Genomic DNA, 17,540 nt, shown 5'->3' with positions numbered 1-17,540 from the left:
GCAAGAAAATCTAAGAGATTTCCTTGCGCCATTTTTTTCAACACTTTTAATGCCTCCTCAGAGCAAGCGTTAAAAGGAGGCTTCCATTGGTTACAATGGGCCTCTGTGTGCTTTGCAGGATTAGTGCCAACATTTTTACACGAATCCTGCAAAGCGCCAGACTAGCATAGAAAAGTATCATGCTAATACCCCTAACTACCGTCATGGTTCGGCATATTTTAAATACGGCACACACATCGTGGCATTAGGGGTTTGCTAAGGGGCGCAGCGCCAATTTCAATAAATCTGCACCTAAGCACCTTATGTAAACATTTGCAGGTCTGTAGTTGTATCTCTAAAGGACGTATCCTGCCTCAGCCAACGTCTGCAGCACTGAACGTATACGGCCAAATATGAGAAGCATTATTGCAAAATCTAATAGTGTGGCTCTAGACCAGTGTTTGGTGATCAGTGATTGGTGGACAGCTGTTTTTGACTACCATCCCTTGCAATGCTGGATTTGTTGGACTGACAAATCTCCTTTGGGCTCTCCCATGTTCCAGATTTAGAGCCAGCCTGCGCATACTGCTTCCCTGTCAGCTCAGTTGTATTTAATGATGTGCAGACACTCTGCAGACTCTTTTTAAATGCATCTTATTAAATGTAAATTTATGTGGTAGGGAAGTGTGTCATCTCAATGTACCTCTGAAATCGAAAAGTATGAAATGCTGAGATCTGTTTAAAGTACCAGTCTGCCACCTCTTTTGAACAAGCCAAGCGCAACCTCGAAGGATTATCACATACCAACGTTAATCTACTGTTAAGTATTCTTCAAAAAAAATATATTTTACGGAGGCATAACATGGTTTGCTTTGCCAGTAGATGGCAGTCTTACATTATATGCAGGTATTTCAGGCGTAATTATGGAAGCGAGCTACAAACTTCGCTTTTACTTTCATCATATTTTGCTCTTTAAACCATCGTATATTTAGCATTAGGCATTAGTCCCTCCCTCTCCTTCCTTTTAAACCAATGAGGCCTCCCGCCTCCCCCCTAGACCCTCCCTTCCCCTTTTAAACCCCCCCCCACCCTTACCTCCTCCTGTTTCTTTCATCTAGCCCACGCTAGACGTTTTTTCTTTCCCTTACCTGCATGGCGGGGCCTGGAGGTCTTCGTTGAAGGTGCTCCTCGGGGTGCGGAGCTCCACGAGGAGTACGGCAGCTGATCGCGTTTGAAGGCGAGCAGCTGGGTTGCTCAGAACTACGCGGAATGAGGGCCGGCCGACGGGGTCGACCGGCCCTTTGTGGCTGGGGCTTTCATTTCCGGGTTACCACGCTGCTGAGCAGCGAGGAGCTGCGGGATGGAGATTTTTGGGCTGAGATGCCAGGAATCGACTGGTAGGATGGGCGTTCTGCCCGCAGTTTTATTGTTTGGCCAGGAATGTTTGACCTTTTTGGGAATTGGTTTATTTCTAGGAGGCAGGTCCTAGTCACTATATATGGGGAGTGATTTGGGATGTAAGGCAGTGTTTATTGGATAGTCATGCCGAAGGTTCAGGCAAAGAGGCGTAGGATTGTCTCATCTTCCTCCTCTGAGGAGGAGAGTGCTGCTGGAGTTTCCACTCCTGGGGGCTCACAGTTACAGGATAGGGGCACTCCCCTCATGTCCAGGGAGGAGGTGCAGGAGATGATTGAAGTGGCTGTTACCAGGGCTCTTCAAGTAGGGGTGACCAGGACTGGTCACTCTAAGATTTCTCATTCATCGGCTGCTACAAGGAAGTCCTCTTCAGACAGTGAGGGTGATGAGGCTCCATCTACGTCATCTGGGGGTAAATATGTATCCAGAGAGGAAATGTGGGAGGTGATGGCACATGTTCGGGACAATTTGGGTTTCCCAGTGTTTCATCCTTCAAGCTCGGATTCTCACTTATTTCCTCAATATCAGACCCCTTCCAAGTTTGCCATGCCTTTCCAGGGACCTGTGAAGGATATGGTGTTTCGTGAATGGAAAGATGTGGATAAAGCTCAGGTTCCACGATTCCTGCAGAAACTGTATTTACTTGAGGGTGAGGAGGTATTACCTCCTTCGGTCCGCCTGGATTCAATTTTAGCTACCCTGATTGGTAAAACGGCGGTAAATCCGGAGGATTGTGTGCCTACGGATACCACGGATCGTAAAGTGGATTCAGGTCTTAAAAGGGCATCTGCCGGTGAGAATCTGGCACTAAGGGCAGGTATATATTCTGCTTATGCGGCTCAGTCGTTGGTGCAAGACTTTGATAAGCTGGCGGTGGCTGTTCAGGAAGGTGCAGAATGTTCAGAGCTCCTGGCTGTTATGGAGCAACAGGCCAGATTGTTGGCGGATGTTTCTTCAGATGTGGTCCGTACTTCAGCGCTGGCCTCTGGGGCTTTGATTGGGGCTCGTAGGTCCCTCTGGTTACGTTCCTGGAAGGCTGACCCAGGGGAGAAGGCGGCCTTGCTGAGACTGCCGTTTAAAGGTCGTAACTTGTTTGGAGAGCAATTGCCATCCATGCTTTCCAAGGCGTTTAAGGAACGGAAACATGCCTTACCTTATAAAGGGGGTTCTACTTCTAATAAAGGGTGGAAGAAGCATTCCCGATCTTCTCCGAATAGGGAGGCCAAATCCTTTTTATTTAGGAAACGGCGTTTTCAGCCGCGTTTTTCTCCTAAGAAGGCTGCTCCTGCGAACCGGGGTGGTTTCAAGAAGGGGTCCTGACAATCACTGTGGGCCTGGCATAGGGCCGGTTGGGGGAAGGCTGAGTCACTTTCTTTCAGCTTGGGAGGAAAGTATCAACGATGGTTGGGTGCTAGACATTGTGGCCAATGGTTATATCATCGATTTTGTGAGGGTTCCTCCAGATTCAGGGGTGCGTCCCACTCCTCTGCCTTCAGGGGGGTCAAGGAGAAGGGCATTATTGAACGGAGTAAGGGACTTGTTGGTCAAGGGGGCCATTTCCCGCGTTCCACTGAAAGAAAGGGGTCAGGGAACTTATTCGGTCCTCTTTCTTGTGCAGAAAGATTCAGGGGTTTTTCGACCAGTGCTCAATCTAAAGGAGGTGAATTCTTGGATCAGGACAGTGCATTTCCGCATGCTGTCTCTTCAGACTATCTTTCCATTGGTCGGGCAAGGGGACTTTCTTGTGTCGCTGGACCTGCAGGATGCTTACCTGCACGTGCCTGTGGCAAGATCTTCTCAGAGGTTCCTGAGGTTTGCCGTGGATCAAGAACACTACCAGTTTTGCGTTCTTCCTTTCGGTCTGAAATCTTCTCCTCGGATTTTCACAAAGGTGCTGGCCCCCCTGGTGGCTTTGCTACATTCAGAAGGGGTGTTTATTCATCCATATCTGGACGACATTTTAATTCATGCCCAGTCACGGGTCCTGTTGCAGAGACAGGTGGACCAAGTTCTGGGGGTCCTGCAAAACCACAGGTTTTTAATCAATTGGGAGAAATCAGATTTAGTTCCGTCCCAGGATCTGGTTTTTCTGGGGGCTCGGTTTCAGACTCTTCTAGGCTTGGTATCGGTATCAGAGAAGAGGTTGGGTGTACTCCAGGCCTTGGTCAAGAAGGTTGTATTACTGACTGCGCCACGAGCTCTTCTTTGGTTGCGACTGCAGGGTCATTTGGCATCTGTGATATTTCTGGTTCCTTGGGCGCGTTTCCATCTCCTGTGCTTGATGACGTGGTTCTTGAAAAGGTGGACTCCGGGGTCCGGTTCTATGAAGGACAGGGTTCCGGGGTCCAGATTGATTCGCAGGGAGTTGCAATGGTGGTTGGATGCAGATCATCTTCGGGTAGGGGTTTCTTTGTCTCCTCTGAGGCCCGTAGTGGTGACTACGGATGCCAGCCTCTCCGGTTGGGGTGCGTGGATAGGGTCGGCTCAGGTTCAGGGGTTTTGGTCCCCTCGGGAGGTGAGTCGGTCATCAAATTGGCGCGAATTGAGAGCGGTCTTTCTGGCTCTGGTCCATTTCCAGGGGTCCCTGAGGGGGACGGCGGTTCTTATTCGGACGGACAACTTAGTGGCCAAAGCTTATGTCAACCGACAAGGAGGGACCAGGTCAAGGGCTCTGTTCAGTCTAGCCAGGGAGATTTTTGTGTGGGCTCAGGAGTGGGTTCCTTCTCTCAGGGCTACGTACATTCGGGGGGTGGTCAATGTTCGGTCGGATCTTCTGAGCAGGGAGATTCCTTCGTCTCAACTTTTCTCCCTCCGGAAGTCTCTGTTTCTGCATCTGGTTCGGCTTTGGGGGCTTCCAGTGTTGGATGTGTTTGCGTCCGCAGAAAATGCGAAGTTGGATCGCTTCTGCTCCCGGTTTCGGTGTCCCCAGGCCTGGGAGGTGGACGGGATGTCATGTCCTTGGCCGAGGGGTCTGTTGTATGCATTCCCTCCGTTTCAACTTCTCAGGGCTTTTCTGTTGAGGGTGAGGGATCTGGGCTCCAGGGTTATCCTGATTGCACCTCTTTGGCCGCGAGCGAATTGGTTCCCGTTGTTAAGGCTGATGGCAGAAGGGAGGATGTGACCTCTGCCTCTTTGTCCATCCCCCCTGGAGTTTCCCTGCCTCTCAGTGGTGTCGTTGAGGAGGTTGCACTTGACGGCCTGGAAGTTGAACGGCGGGGCTTGACGGGTCTGGGGGTACCTGTAGCGTTGAGTTCTACATTATTGGCTTCCAGGCGGCGTTCCACTTTACTTTCCTATGGTAGACAGTGGCGGTTTTTTCTTGGTGTTTGAATCATGAGTTGGATCCTACCTGCGCGTCTATCTTTGAAGTGATGCAGTTCCTACAGGACGGCGCACAATTGGGTTTGTCAGTAGCATCTCTGAGGGTACAGTGGGCGGCGATTCAGGCATTCAGAGGTCCGTGGCGGAATCTTCAGGATGAAGGGCACCTGATGCCTAGATTCTTTCAGGGTCTGGTTAATTTGTTTCCTCGCCCAGTACGTTCCTTTCCTTCCTGGGATCTTTCTTTGGTTTTGGATGTTTTGACAGAGGCCGCATTTGAGCCACTGGGGGACTGTGATTTACGCCATCTGTCTTTGAAGACGTTCTTTTTGGTAGCCATTACTTCGGCTCGTCGGTTAGGGGAGTTGGGGGCATTGGCCTGTTCCTTTCCTTTTTGTAAGGTTTTTCCCGATCGGGTAGTTCTGGTTCCGGTTCCTTCCTTTATTCCGAAGGTCAATTCTTCATTCCATTCCCGTCAGGAGGTTATCCTTCCTTCATTTTGTCCTGATCCCTCCTCAAAGGAAGAGGTCCGTTTGCATTCGTTGGATGTACGCAGGGCTTTATTGGAGTACCTGCGGGTGGTGGCTTCTTTTCGTAAGGGGGATTCGCTTTTTGTGAATTTCGGTCCGGCACATAAAGGTGAGAAACCTTCCACGGCTTCCTTGAGTAGGTGGGTGAGATCTTTGATTCTGTTGGCCTATTCCTTGAAAATGGTAGTGCCGCCTCAAGGGATTCAGGGTCGGTCTACCAGAGGTATGGCGGCTACAGTGGCAGAACTACAAGGGACCTCCGTGGTGGAAATTTGCAGGGCCGCCACTTGGGCTTCACCTTTGACGTTTGTGCGTCATTATAGGCTATCGGACTTGGGTAGTTTGGAGTCGGTATTAGGTCACCGGGTCTTATCCTCTATGAGGTAATAGGGGTAGGGTGTGTTGGTGTCCTTGGGGCAGGGTATGAATAAAGGTTCTTGCAACTCAGTGTCCGTCTCCTGTGTTTTTCTTGCTATGTCTCATTGGTTTAAAAGGAAGGCGAGGGAGGGACGGGAGGTAATGCGTCCATTTTCTTACGATAATGGCATTACTCCTAGTCCTACTCCCTCGCCTTCCTTTTCCGTTCCCTCCCGCCCTCCCGGTACGGACTATTCGAGTTGCTGCTTGGGCTTGGTTTTTGTACAAGAGGAGGTAAGGGTGGGGGGGGGTTTTAAAAGGGGAAGGGAGGGTCTAGGGGGGAGGCGGGAGGCCTCATTGGTTTAAAAGGAAGGCGAGGGAGTAGGACTAGGAGTAATGCCATTATCGTAAGAAAATGGACGCATTATAAAGTAAGTCCTTCAGTGTAAGCATGGTTACGTTCTGGGAAATAATAATTCCTAACGTTGTAGAAAACATTTCAGGGATCTTAGTGGTGTGTTGTTTGGGCAAATTTTTTATACATAATATCACTGTGGACAGACTTTTGAAGTTTTTGAGCCGTGAGGCTTGTCAATAGGTCGTAGAATGGATGTTGTACTATGCGCAAAGGGGCGTTCACCTTTTAGGAATAACTTTGATGTCATTACCACTTTTTAGTAGGATATTAAAAAACAGGGGCCTATTTTAAATACAAAAGTTGGAAATGTGGTCCTATGGACATACTCCTTAAATTGGCGTACATGTTTGTGTAATTGACAAATGGTTCCTAAAGTACTCTTGGAAACCTAGGATAATATTAGTTTCTCACTAGCACACCTTAAAAAATAGTTTTGGAGTCTCACTTCTGACTTTGCAAAGCAATTCCCGCATTCTTAAGTCCGCACAGTATGCATTTGAGCATGCAAAGGTACCGTACCACGTTAATGCAATTGCACTTTAAAAAATTGTTTCTACAGTTGAAACTTTTACACTCTTTTTTTGGGTCTGGCTTCACAGTGCAGCTTTCGCTAGTCAATTACGTGAGCATCACTAGAGGTGAGCTTTGGCTCCTCCCACACGTTGGGAGCCTGGAATACATATTTTGATTCAGCAAAAGTTCCCAATTTGTTCTAATAAAACGAGAAGTGACGTGAATTTGTTTGTTTGTTTGTTTATAACCCACAGTTTTTCATGCACACATTTTACTATAAGTGTCGGAATTAATTTACTTGGAGACAATTGTGAGGATTACATTTAATGCACTTAATCTCACAATTTCGATCCCAGTACTAAAACTGTTTTCTATTTTCATCCTTTATTTGAATGCTCTATGTTAGAAATGGGGTCTTTGGTTGACAGTCAGGTTACCCCCTGTTCAAGCAAGGACCCTCACTCTAGTTAGGATAAAAGAGAATCACCCTCAGCTAACCCCTGCTTACCCCCTTGGTAGCTTGGCAGAGCAGTAGGCTTAACCTCAGAGTGCTGGGCGTAAAGTATTTGTACCAACACACACAGTAACTTAATGAAAACACTACAAAATGACACAACACCAGTTTAGAAAAATAGGAAATATTTATCTAGACAAAACAAGACCAAAACGACAAAAATCCAACATACACAAGTCAAGTTATGATTTTTAAAAGGTTTAAAATAAAAAGAGTCTTTAGGTAGTTGTAACAGCACACTAGCGCTGCTAGCGTGTAAATGTACCTGGTTTGCGTCAAAAATAACCCCGCACGGGCTGTGCGCGTCGAAAATAACCCTGCACGGTTATATGCGTCGAAAACAACTCGGCACGGCGATGCGCGTCGAAACAGCCAGCCACGCGACGGTCCGAAAGTCCCGCGGCGCAGGTTGCGATCTCTCAGCCTTCGTCAGCGATGCTGCGCGTCGTTTCTCCTGCTCCGGGCGTCGATTCTTCGGTCGCGTTTCCTGCGGCGTCGTTTCTCAGCTGCGGAGCCGGCGTCGCGTCGTTTTCTCAGCCGCGATCGGATTCGCGTCGATCTTTTCTCCGCACGGCGCTCGGTGCGTGTATTTTTGTCCTTAGGCTGCCAGCCTCTCCTTTCAGGGTCCCAGGAACTGGAAGGGCACCACAGAGCAGAGTAGGGGTCTCTCCAGAGACTCCAGGTGCTGGCAGGAAGAAGTCTTTGCTATCCCTGAGACTTCAATAACAGGAGGCAAGCTCTACATCAAGCCCTTGGAGATTTCTTCTTCAAGATGGAAGGCACACAAAGTCCAGTCTTTGCCCTCTTACTCTGGCAGAAGCAGCACTGCAGGAAAGCTCCACAAAGCACAGTCACAGGCAGGGCAGCACTTGTTCCTCAGCGATCAGCTCTTCTCCAGGCAGAGGTTCCCCTTGATTCCAGAAGTGTTTCTAAAGTTTGTAAGTTTGGGTGCCCTTCTTATACCCATTTTAGTCTTTGAAGTCACCTTTCTTCAAAGGGGACTCACACCTTCTTGTGAAATCCTGCCTTGCCCAGGCAAGGCCTCAGACACACACCAGGGGGTTGGAGACAGCATTGTCAGAGGCAGGCACAGTCCTTTCAGATGAGAGTGACCACTCCACCCCTCCCTCCTAGCAGAGATGGCTAATCAGGAAATGCAGATCACACCCCAGCTCCCTTTGTGTCACTGTCTGGTGCGAGGTGAAAAACAACCCAGCTGTCAAACTGACCCAGACAGGGAATCCACAAACCAGGCAGAGTCACAGAATGGTTTAAGCAAGAAAATGCTCACCTTCTAAAAGTGGCATTTCCAAACGCACAATCTTAAAATCAACTTTACTAAAAGATTTATTTTTAAATTGTGAGTTCAGGGATCCCAAACTCCACATGTCCATCTACTCTCTAGGGGACTCTACACTTTAATCATATTTAAAGGTAGCCCCCATATTATCCTATGAGAGAGAGACAGACCTTGCAACAGTGAAAACGAAATTGGCAGTATTTCACTGTCAGGACATATAAACCACATTACTATATGTCCTACCTTATCCATACACTGCACCCTGCCCTTGGGGCTACCTAGGGCATACCTTAGGGGTGCCTTACATGTAAGGAAAGGGAAGGTTTAGGCCTGGCAAGTGGGTACACTTGCCAAGTCGAATTTACAGTGTAAGAATACACATACAGACACTGCAGTGGCAGGTCTGAGACATGATTACAGAGCTACTTATGTGGGTGGCACAACCAGTGCTGCAGGCCCACTAGTAGCATTTGATTTACAGGCCCTGGCACCTCTAGTGCACCTTACTAGGGACTTACTAGTAAATCAAATATGCCAATCATGGATAAACCACTTACATACAATTTAAACAGGAGAGCATATGCACTTTAGCACTGGTTAGCAGTGGTAAAGTGCTCAGAGTTGAAAAGCCAACAGCAACATGTCAGAAAAATATAGGAGGCAGGAGGCAAAAAAGTCTGGGGATGACCCTGCAAAAGCAAAAGTCCAACACGACCCCCTACCAGCCTAAAGCCAGGGGAGAACAATCAATACCTTGATGTACTTCCCTGATTGGGGCGATAGAACAGGGACCCAGGCCCACAACAGCAGGGGCATGCTCCAGTTCTACGCCTTCCTGACTCCAGTTGGATCCCTCTGTCCATACTCTCAGGGCCCACTAAGCTAACCCATGGGGAACCCTTCTCCACATCTACAGACACCATCTGTGCAACACCTAACTTTACTTTGCTCACAGATGTATTGCAATGGGCAGATAGTACCACCAGGGCCAACACAATGGTGTTGCCCACTCCACCCCTGGGGTGTGACTCTCGTCCTTCCCCCCCCAGGGGCAACTCTGTCCACCAGGACAGCAAGCCACAGTGGCCCCAGACAACTGTCAGGGATGAGAGCCCGACCTCAGGCCTCTCTAACCACTGTGACTGTGGAGAGTGGGGAGTGGTAGCCCCAGGTGCCTGGCACCCTTTGACCACTCTCTCTTCCACCAGGTCAGGGATGACAACCTGACCCTGGTCCTCCCCTCTGGGGCTCTGTACCCTCCCTGCAGAAGCGGCACCCCCAGAGTCAAAAACTGTCAGGGTGCTTGTAGAAGCAGTCCTGCACAATTCTTCCATCAGTGCAGGGATGTTAACCTGCAACTGATCCTCCAACCTGGGGTCTGTACCTTCAGGTTGGACCAGGGCCAGGGGTGAGGCTTCCCTCCCCCTGCCCTCTCTTCTGGGGTCCTGAACCACCCAACTAGGAGCGGCCCCCCCAGAAGACAACATGGTAGGGGCACTGTTAGCAGTAGCCCCTTCCTCCAGGTCAGGGGGGACACCCTTAACCTGGCCTCCCAATCCAGGGCCTGTACCCACAGACTGGATCACTGCCTGGCAACCCAGGACTTCCTGGGGGGCATACCTACCCCCTACCAGGTCAGAGTTTACCCTCTGAACCTGGTCATCCAACCCAGGGTCACCACCCTGCGGTTGAACCACTGCCTGGCACACCAGGACTTCCTGGGGAGCACACTTACCCCCCATCAGGTCAGAGTTTACCCCCTGAACCTGATTATTCAACCCAGAGTCACCACCCTGCGGTTGAACCACTGCCTGGCACACCAGGACTTCCAGGGGGGCACACTTACCCCCCTCAAGGGACACACTGTCCCGAAGGGCCACACAAGAGTCTGGCTGGCGCAGGTCTCCTGACCTCTGCCCATCTGACAGAGTCTGGATTCCCCCCAACCCAGAAATGGTCTCACCAAGGTCATTCATGGGGGGCTCTGCTCTCAGAGCTGACCCCTGACCCTCCAGGTTCTCCACTGGGGTCCGCAACCCCCTCTCAACCCTCTGTCTGGACTTCTGCAACCCCTCACTAGGAGTGGTACTGCCAGACACCAGAACTGGTGGGACGCTGGCTACAGCCGCCCCCCCAAGTTCTCCTGACACTGTGGGGTCTCCCTCAACAGATGGCCCTATGGTACAGGCTAGGCTCCCCTCCTGGGGTTCCCGCAGGGAACCCTCCAGGACCTGGGACCGGATCTCGGGCACCTTGGGCCTCAACCCATCCCCATTCCCTCTCCTCTGAGACTGGACATGGGGTCCCTCACCCATCCCACTACACTGGGACCTACCTGGGACACTACAATCCTTCCCTACCTCACCTGGTTGGGAACTACCTAGACCACTCCTCTCAGGAGCACCCCCAAATGCCTCTTCAGACTCTCTGGTACTCACCCAGAAGTCTGCCTCCATTGTAAGCTCCCTGGGGTCAGAGAACTCACACTCCACCTGGTGTTGGCATAGCTCTGGAAAATAAGGACTAGACATCTGCTCTCCAGCAATTACATCACTCAGCCCCTCACATGAATTAACCAAAGTACCCTTCACCCAACCATCCAGTGACTCTGCTTTGACAAAGCACCCCACATCACCCTCCTGAGACTGGTGAGACAGTACCTGACTGTCCCTGACACTCAACCCACACTCTTCTGGGATGTCTTCACACTCCATAACCAGGACTTCTACTTGGGGGGAACCCCTCTCCCTGTCACTCTCACCTAGAGTCAGTAGAGTGTCCCTCCCACCAGTAGGAATATGACTCCCCATGCCAGTTCCCCAATCCACCTCAGGGACCCTGTGCATCACTGGAGCTACCTCATACCCCTGAACCTCCTGGCGTGTGTTAACTCCCTCCTTCAAGTAGGGCACCACCTCTCTGGGCATGTGCACTTCTGCAGCATCACTGGATATACAATTGTTGCTGCCACCATTCCAGCTGGACTCAGCCCTCATGACTTCCAGCTCTTTCAATTTAAGCTCGTAAGCATAAATCATTTTTTTAATCTCTAAGTCCCTCCTCCTTTCTGCCAGGGCTAAGGCTCTCTTCTCCTCGGCCCTCTTAAGCTCTTCCAGACTCCGGATTCGAGCTAGGAGCCTATCATCTCTTTCTGTTCCCTCCTCAGGGCCACTGCCCTCCTCTTCAGAGTAGTTATCCTCCTCAGACTCATTTGGTGGTGTTGCCTGACAACGTTTCAATTCATCCTGAAACAGGGCTGACTCAAGATCCTCCCTTCTGGATTCCTTGTTCACAGCCAGTCCCCTTTCCATGCAGAATGCTTTAAGCTGCCACTTTTTATACATAGATAGGTGCCAGAAATTGACTTCCATTTCTGCAAAGGCTTCACAACCAAAAAACAAAGTCCAAAAATATCATCAATACTTCCAGGAGGACATCAGAGAACAAAAAGCAGAATCACAAGACAAGTAGTATGTGGTCACGTAGTGGTCTGAGATCAAAACAGTAGTGTACACTTAATTACTGTATGTCAAGTACAAATACAAGTCCAAATCCCGACCGCTGGTCACCAATGTTAGAAATGGGGTCTTTGGTTGACAGTCAGGTTACCCCCTGTTCAAGCAAGGACCCTCACTCTAGTTAGGATAAAAGAGAATCACCCTCAGCTAACCCCTGCTTACCCCCTTGGTAGCTTGGCAGAGCAGTAGGCTTAACCTCAGAGTGCTGGGCGTAAAGTATTTGTACCAACACACACAGTAACTTAATGAAAACACTACAAAATGACACAACACCAGTTTAGAAAAATAGGAAATATTTATCTAGACAAAACAAGACCAAAACGACAAAAATCCAACATACACAAGTCAAGTTATGATTTTTAAAAGGTTTAAAATAAAAAGAGTCTTTAGGTAGTTGTAACAGCACACTAGCGCTGCTAGCGTGTAAATGTACCTGGTTTGCGTCAAAAATAACCCCGCACGGGCTGTGCGCGTCGAAAATAACCCTGCACGGTTATATGCGTCGAAAACAACTCGGCACGGCGATGCGCGTCGAAACAGCCAGCCACGCGACGGTCCGAAAGTCCCGCGGCGCAGGTTGCGATCTCTCAGCCTTCGTCAGCGATGCTGCGCGTCGTTTCTCCTGCTCCGGGCGTCGATTCTTCGGTCGCGTTTCCTGCGGCGTCGTTTCTCAGCTGCGGAGCCGGCGTCGCGTCGTTTTCTCAGCCGCGATCGGATTCGCGTCGATCTTTTCTCCGCACGGCGCTCGGTGCGTGTATTTTTGTCCTTAGGCTGCCAGCCTCTCCTTTCAGGGTCCCAGGAACTGGAAGGGCACCACAGAGCAGAGTAGGGGTCTCTCCAGAGACTCCAGGTGCTGGCAGGAAGAAGTCTTTGCTATCCCTGAGACTTCAATAACAGGAGGCAAGCTCTACATCAAGCCCTTGGAGATTTCTTCTTCAAGATGGAAGGCACACAAAGTCCAGTCTTTGCCCTCTTACTCTGGCAGAAGCAGCACTGCAGGAAAGCTCCACAAAGCACAGTCACAGGCAGGGCAGCACTTGTTCCTCAGCGATCAGCTCTTCTCCAGGCAGAGGTTCCCCTTGATTCCAGAAGTGTTTCTAAAGTTTGTAAGTTTGGGTGCCCTTCTTATACCCATTTTAGTCTTTGAAGTCACCTTTCTTCAAAGGGGACTCACACCTTCTTGTGAAATCCTGCCTTGCCCAGGCAAGGCCTCAGACACACACCAGGGGGTTGGAGACAGCATTGTCAGAGGCAGGCACAGTCCTTTCAGATGAGAGTGACCACTCCACCCCTCCCTCCTAGCAGAGATGGCTAATCAGGAAATGCAGATCACACCCCAGCTCCCTTTGTGTCACTGTCTGGTGCGAGGTGAAAAACAACCCAGCTGTCAAACTGACCCAGACAGGGAATCCACAAACCAGGCAGAGTCACAGAATGGTTTAAGCAAGAAAATGCTCACCTTCTAAAAGTGGCATTTCCAAACGCACAATCTTAAAATCAACTTTACTAAAAGATTTATTTTTAAATTGTGAGTTCAGGGATCCCAAACTCCACATGTCCATCTACTCTCTAGGGGACTCTACACTTTAATCATATTTAAAGGTAGCCCCCATATTATCCTATGAGAGAGAGACAGACCTTGCAACAGTGAAAACGAAATTGGCAGTATTTCACTGTCAGGACATATAAACCACATTACTATATGTCCTACCTTATCCATACACTGCACCCTGCCCTTGGGGCTACCTAGGGCATACCTTAGGGGTGCCTTACATGTAAGGAAAGGGAAGGTTTAGGCCTGGCAAGTGGGTACACTTGCCAAGTCGAATTTACAGTGTAAGAATACACATACAGACACTGCAGTGGCAGGTCTGAGACATGATTACAGAGCTACTTATGTGGGTGGCACAACCAGTGCTGCAGGCCCACTAGTAGCATTTGATTTACAGGCCCTGGCACCTCTAGTGCACCTTACTAGGGACTTACTAGTAAATCAAATATGCCAATCATGGATAAACCACTTACATACAATTTAAACAGGAGAGCATATGCACTTTAGCACTGGTTAGCAGTGGTAAAGTGCTCAGAGTTGAAAAGCCAACAGCAACATGTCAGAAAAATATAGGAGGCAGGAGGCAAAAAAGTCTGGGGATGACCCTGCAAAAGCAAAAGTCCAACACTCTATATGATCTGAAACAAATTAAAACATATGTAGTGATTGTTATTCACTGTAACCAATCAAGCATGAGTGTTTTTTTTATTAAAACTGTGAATAAACGTGCATTGACCAAAATGTCCTCTCACTAAAGGGATTGTATCCTTCATTGTTTCGTCCTCCTAGGAAATAGTAATGGCTTCATTATGCTTTTCCGCATCCTATGCAGGTTGAAGAGATGTGCTGAAGGTGCTCGGTCCTTCTCTTGTCTTGACTCGACAGATGAGGCTGAGGCAGATCCTGACCCGGAAGTGGAAGCAGAAACAGATGCAGGCGCAGAGGCCGAAAGCTCCAATCTCACCATGTGCGGCTCAGTATGCTCTGCGGTCAGCAGTAGCTAGGACTGCGCCTTTGAGAAGAGGAATGCTTCACATACGATATTCTCAGGTCCCATCAAGGGATATATCCGGTCGCCGGAGCTCTTTGGTGACGGAATGGGGTACACGTTTCCCATCTTTGATAGCGTTAGGGCAAGTACTATAGAGTCATAGTTCTTAAAGAACTGAATTCAGAGAATTAGGTGAATGCACGTTTTAGAGAAGCCGCCGATATCCGCCATGGTGAGAGATTCTTGCTATGCAACTTCGTGGGAAATCTCAGAATTAATGTTATATTTTTTCTCGTGAACCCATGCACAGCGACTTATATTTATATGATTAATTGATATGCTTACAGCGCTATTATTGTTACTATCCACATCTATAGAGGATTTACAGTGCAAATGGAAAACAGTTGAATGACGTGGAATGATAGTTTGAATTAAGTTAAGAGGAAAATTGCTCTATCATAATAAATATACAGCTAGCTTTCCTCATCACTGACTGCCAGTGTGTGGGAGAAGGTGGATCCTTTCAGTTGTTTTATTTTATTAATTCGTAGGATAATATATTAATAGGCAATTGAGTAATAATTTCTTATGAAGAGATATTTACTTTACTCAGCTGTAGTTGGTTAAGGCATTTTCTACTGTATGTTGAGTTTTGTGGTGTGGTATGTTTTATATTTACATTACTGATATTTAAAAAGAGTCATTAGTCTTGATTTATTATGAAATTATTGTCTTGTACATACAAACATTTAAAGCATTCTTATTTTTAATTAGCAAACAATGGCATGCTTGCTGCTGACAGTTAAGGGAATTACACAATCATGTTGCATAAGTGGGCATCTTTGCAAATATGGGACAAAACTGTGGGTACAGAAACCCAAACTTTCATGGCATTTTATGCTGTTTGTCTATGTAAATTTCAACTTCTGTGAGTGAAGTAAAGAACATCACACAAAAAAAGTTTGCATGTAAGTGGCAAGACTGTATTTTTCCACAGTTTTATGTGGAATCTGAGAGTAAGCTATACAAAATCTCAAGCGGTTTTAAAACCAAATTTTCATAAACTTCTTTGAAAAATGAAAAAGATCAAGTGTGCAGGCACAACTTGTAGGCAAAACGCCAAAGCTTTTTCTATCAACTGTGTATGGCTTGTCCAGGACAAAATCAGGTAATTGATCTGTCCTATTAGCATTCGTCCTGTAGAAGATATTAACTTTCTCTAATGGCGAGTTGCATAATTAGGCATGTAATAGCAGTATAGAACATGCAATAGTAAATCTTAATAGTTGTACAGCATGTGTAACATTGTAATTATGTGATTTAGAGCCAATTTGTTGAAGAGGCTTTGTTAAGTTGTCAAGAATACAGATGCAATGTTTCACTATTTGATTTTTTTTCTAAGATATGTTTATGCTCCTTGCTTTCTCCTGCCCTTCCAGGAATTTAACAATGGCCCATGCAGCCCCTGTGGTTGAGCACATACGGATGTGATGAAGGCCATATCCATCCTATATATGTGTGAGGTGGCCCGGCTAAGTGGAGTTGTAATATCCGTAAAAAATTGTGCAAAGGTGGCCCTATTGATTTTGTGTTACATCACTGTACACCTCCACAAAGAGCAAACAGTTGAGCCAATATTGCAAATTTCACACACATTTCTTTTTTCTTTTAAGGTATACTTTCTGTAATAGGGACTCATCAGGAAAGAGGTGATCTAAACATATAAAGCTACAATTGCAATAAATTCGCTGAATGCAGGGGAGAAGAGATGAAATGGTCAACTCTTCCCATTTTGCTTAAAACACCAAAATGTGATAAACATACTCATGTTAGCTGCATCCTCCATTGTCCACCTCAGATTATGTGCATGCTTGCATATATGCAACCCCCTTTAACAATATATTTTTTATGAGACACTGTTGCATGATCAAGGCACAATTTTACATTAACGCTAACAATGCATGTGTTTCTTATTTTGATTTTCCCTTTAGCACTTTTGTATGGTGTTTAATTGGTGTGCAAAGTGTGAGCGTGCTAAGTAGACATAATGCTAATCAGAACATAAGTATGATCAAACACTTGAACATGTTTAGCTTATTTATGTGCTAGATACCTAACGCCATCTGTAAATGAGTTTTATCCAGTTGACTGGTTACTGTTGTTAATTTTCTAGGTTCCCTCGTCCAGAGTTTAATTTCCTTTATTTTTACATTGTGTTAAGTCCATAATTATTTCCTAGATTCCGGATGAAAAGCATGCTGGACTCCAACAATGATTTTTGTGGGGTTGGTTGAGTGTCACTCTGAAAAAAATTATATTTGAAACAGTCTGGGTCAAAAATGTTTCAACAAATTACACAATACGACTGTCTCATTCCACACCAGGCACATTTTTCTAAAATAAAACAATGTAATATCTGAAAGACACCAAGTAGTTTAAGTTGTATTTTTCTGCCTTAAGGCAACTCTAAGTAAGATACTGCACATGACAGCTTTGTCGTTCTTTGCTGATGGAAACCTACATTTGCCATGAGTCGTAGAAGTTACAGGCTGCATCATTTTAGACACCAAAATAATATAACAAATGACTTTATGTGAAGAGCAGAGTTGCATATTCTCGAAGAATTGAGAGGCTGTGAAATAAAACCATTTGACAAAGTTGGGATCAGGCCAGATTAGACCCCAAAGTAAATGTGGCAAGCCAAAACAGCTGAATATTTATTTTATTTTTATTTTAAGGGAGATGGAAGCTGGCCATAATGCAGCATAAATTCATCATTTTACACTAGTTTGAATGTTTCTATTACGTATTATTACAAGTCACATACCCAACCTAAGAACATAGAGGAGGTCACTGTTGGAATTGTTCCACTTTAGGCAATGTTGTCCTTTTTTGGGGTATTGAATGAGGTTAAGTCACATAACAGTATGAATCTAACCAGGTTGTTCACAGATCAGACCAAGGTACCTTCCACATACCAGACAAAGTATATTCTTCATGAACATCCCTCAATCACAGCTGTTATAAACTGTTTCATAGGTCTGAATAATTAAGACACAGCAGTAGCCAGGTATTTTGGCATGTTTGACATTAACTTGATCTAGCTGTTCTGGTAACAAGAAAACTGTGAC

General features: G+C 47.0%; 1 protein-coding gene across 1 annotated transcript in view; it reads left to right on the top strand.

Moving 5' to 3' along the window:
* STK32C (serine/threonine kinase 32C) overlaps positions 1-16,835 on the top strand; it is a 1,425,916-nt gene extending 1,409,081 nt beyond the window's left edge. The window contains exon 12 of the mRNA XM_069239751.1: positions 14,251-16,835. Coding sequence (XP_069095852.1) covers positions 14,251-14,422 — 172 coding nt within the window. The 3' untranslated portion in view covers positions 14,423-16,835. The remainder of the gene's footprint in view (positions 1-14,250) is intronic.
* Positions 16,836-17,540: the final 705 nt, after the last annotated feature.

Source organism: Pleurodeles waltl, chromosome 6 (assembly GCF_031143425.1).
Source record: "Pleurodeles waltl isolate 20211129_DDA chromosome 6, aPleWal1.hap1.20221129, whole genome shotgun sequence".
Taxonomy (NCBI): Eukaryota; Metazoa; Chordata; class Amphibia; order Caudata; family Salamandridae; genus Pleurodeles; species Pleurodeles waltl.
This window is presented reverse-complemented; position numbering and strand designations above follow the sequence as displayed.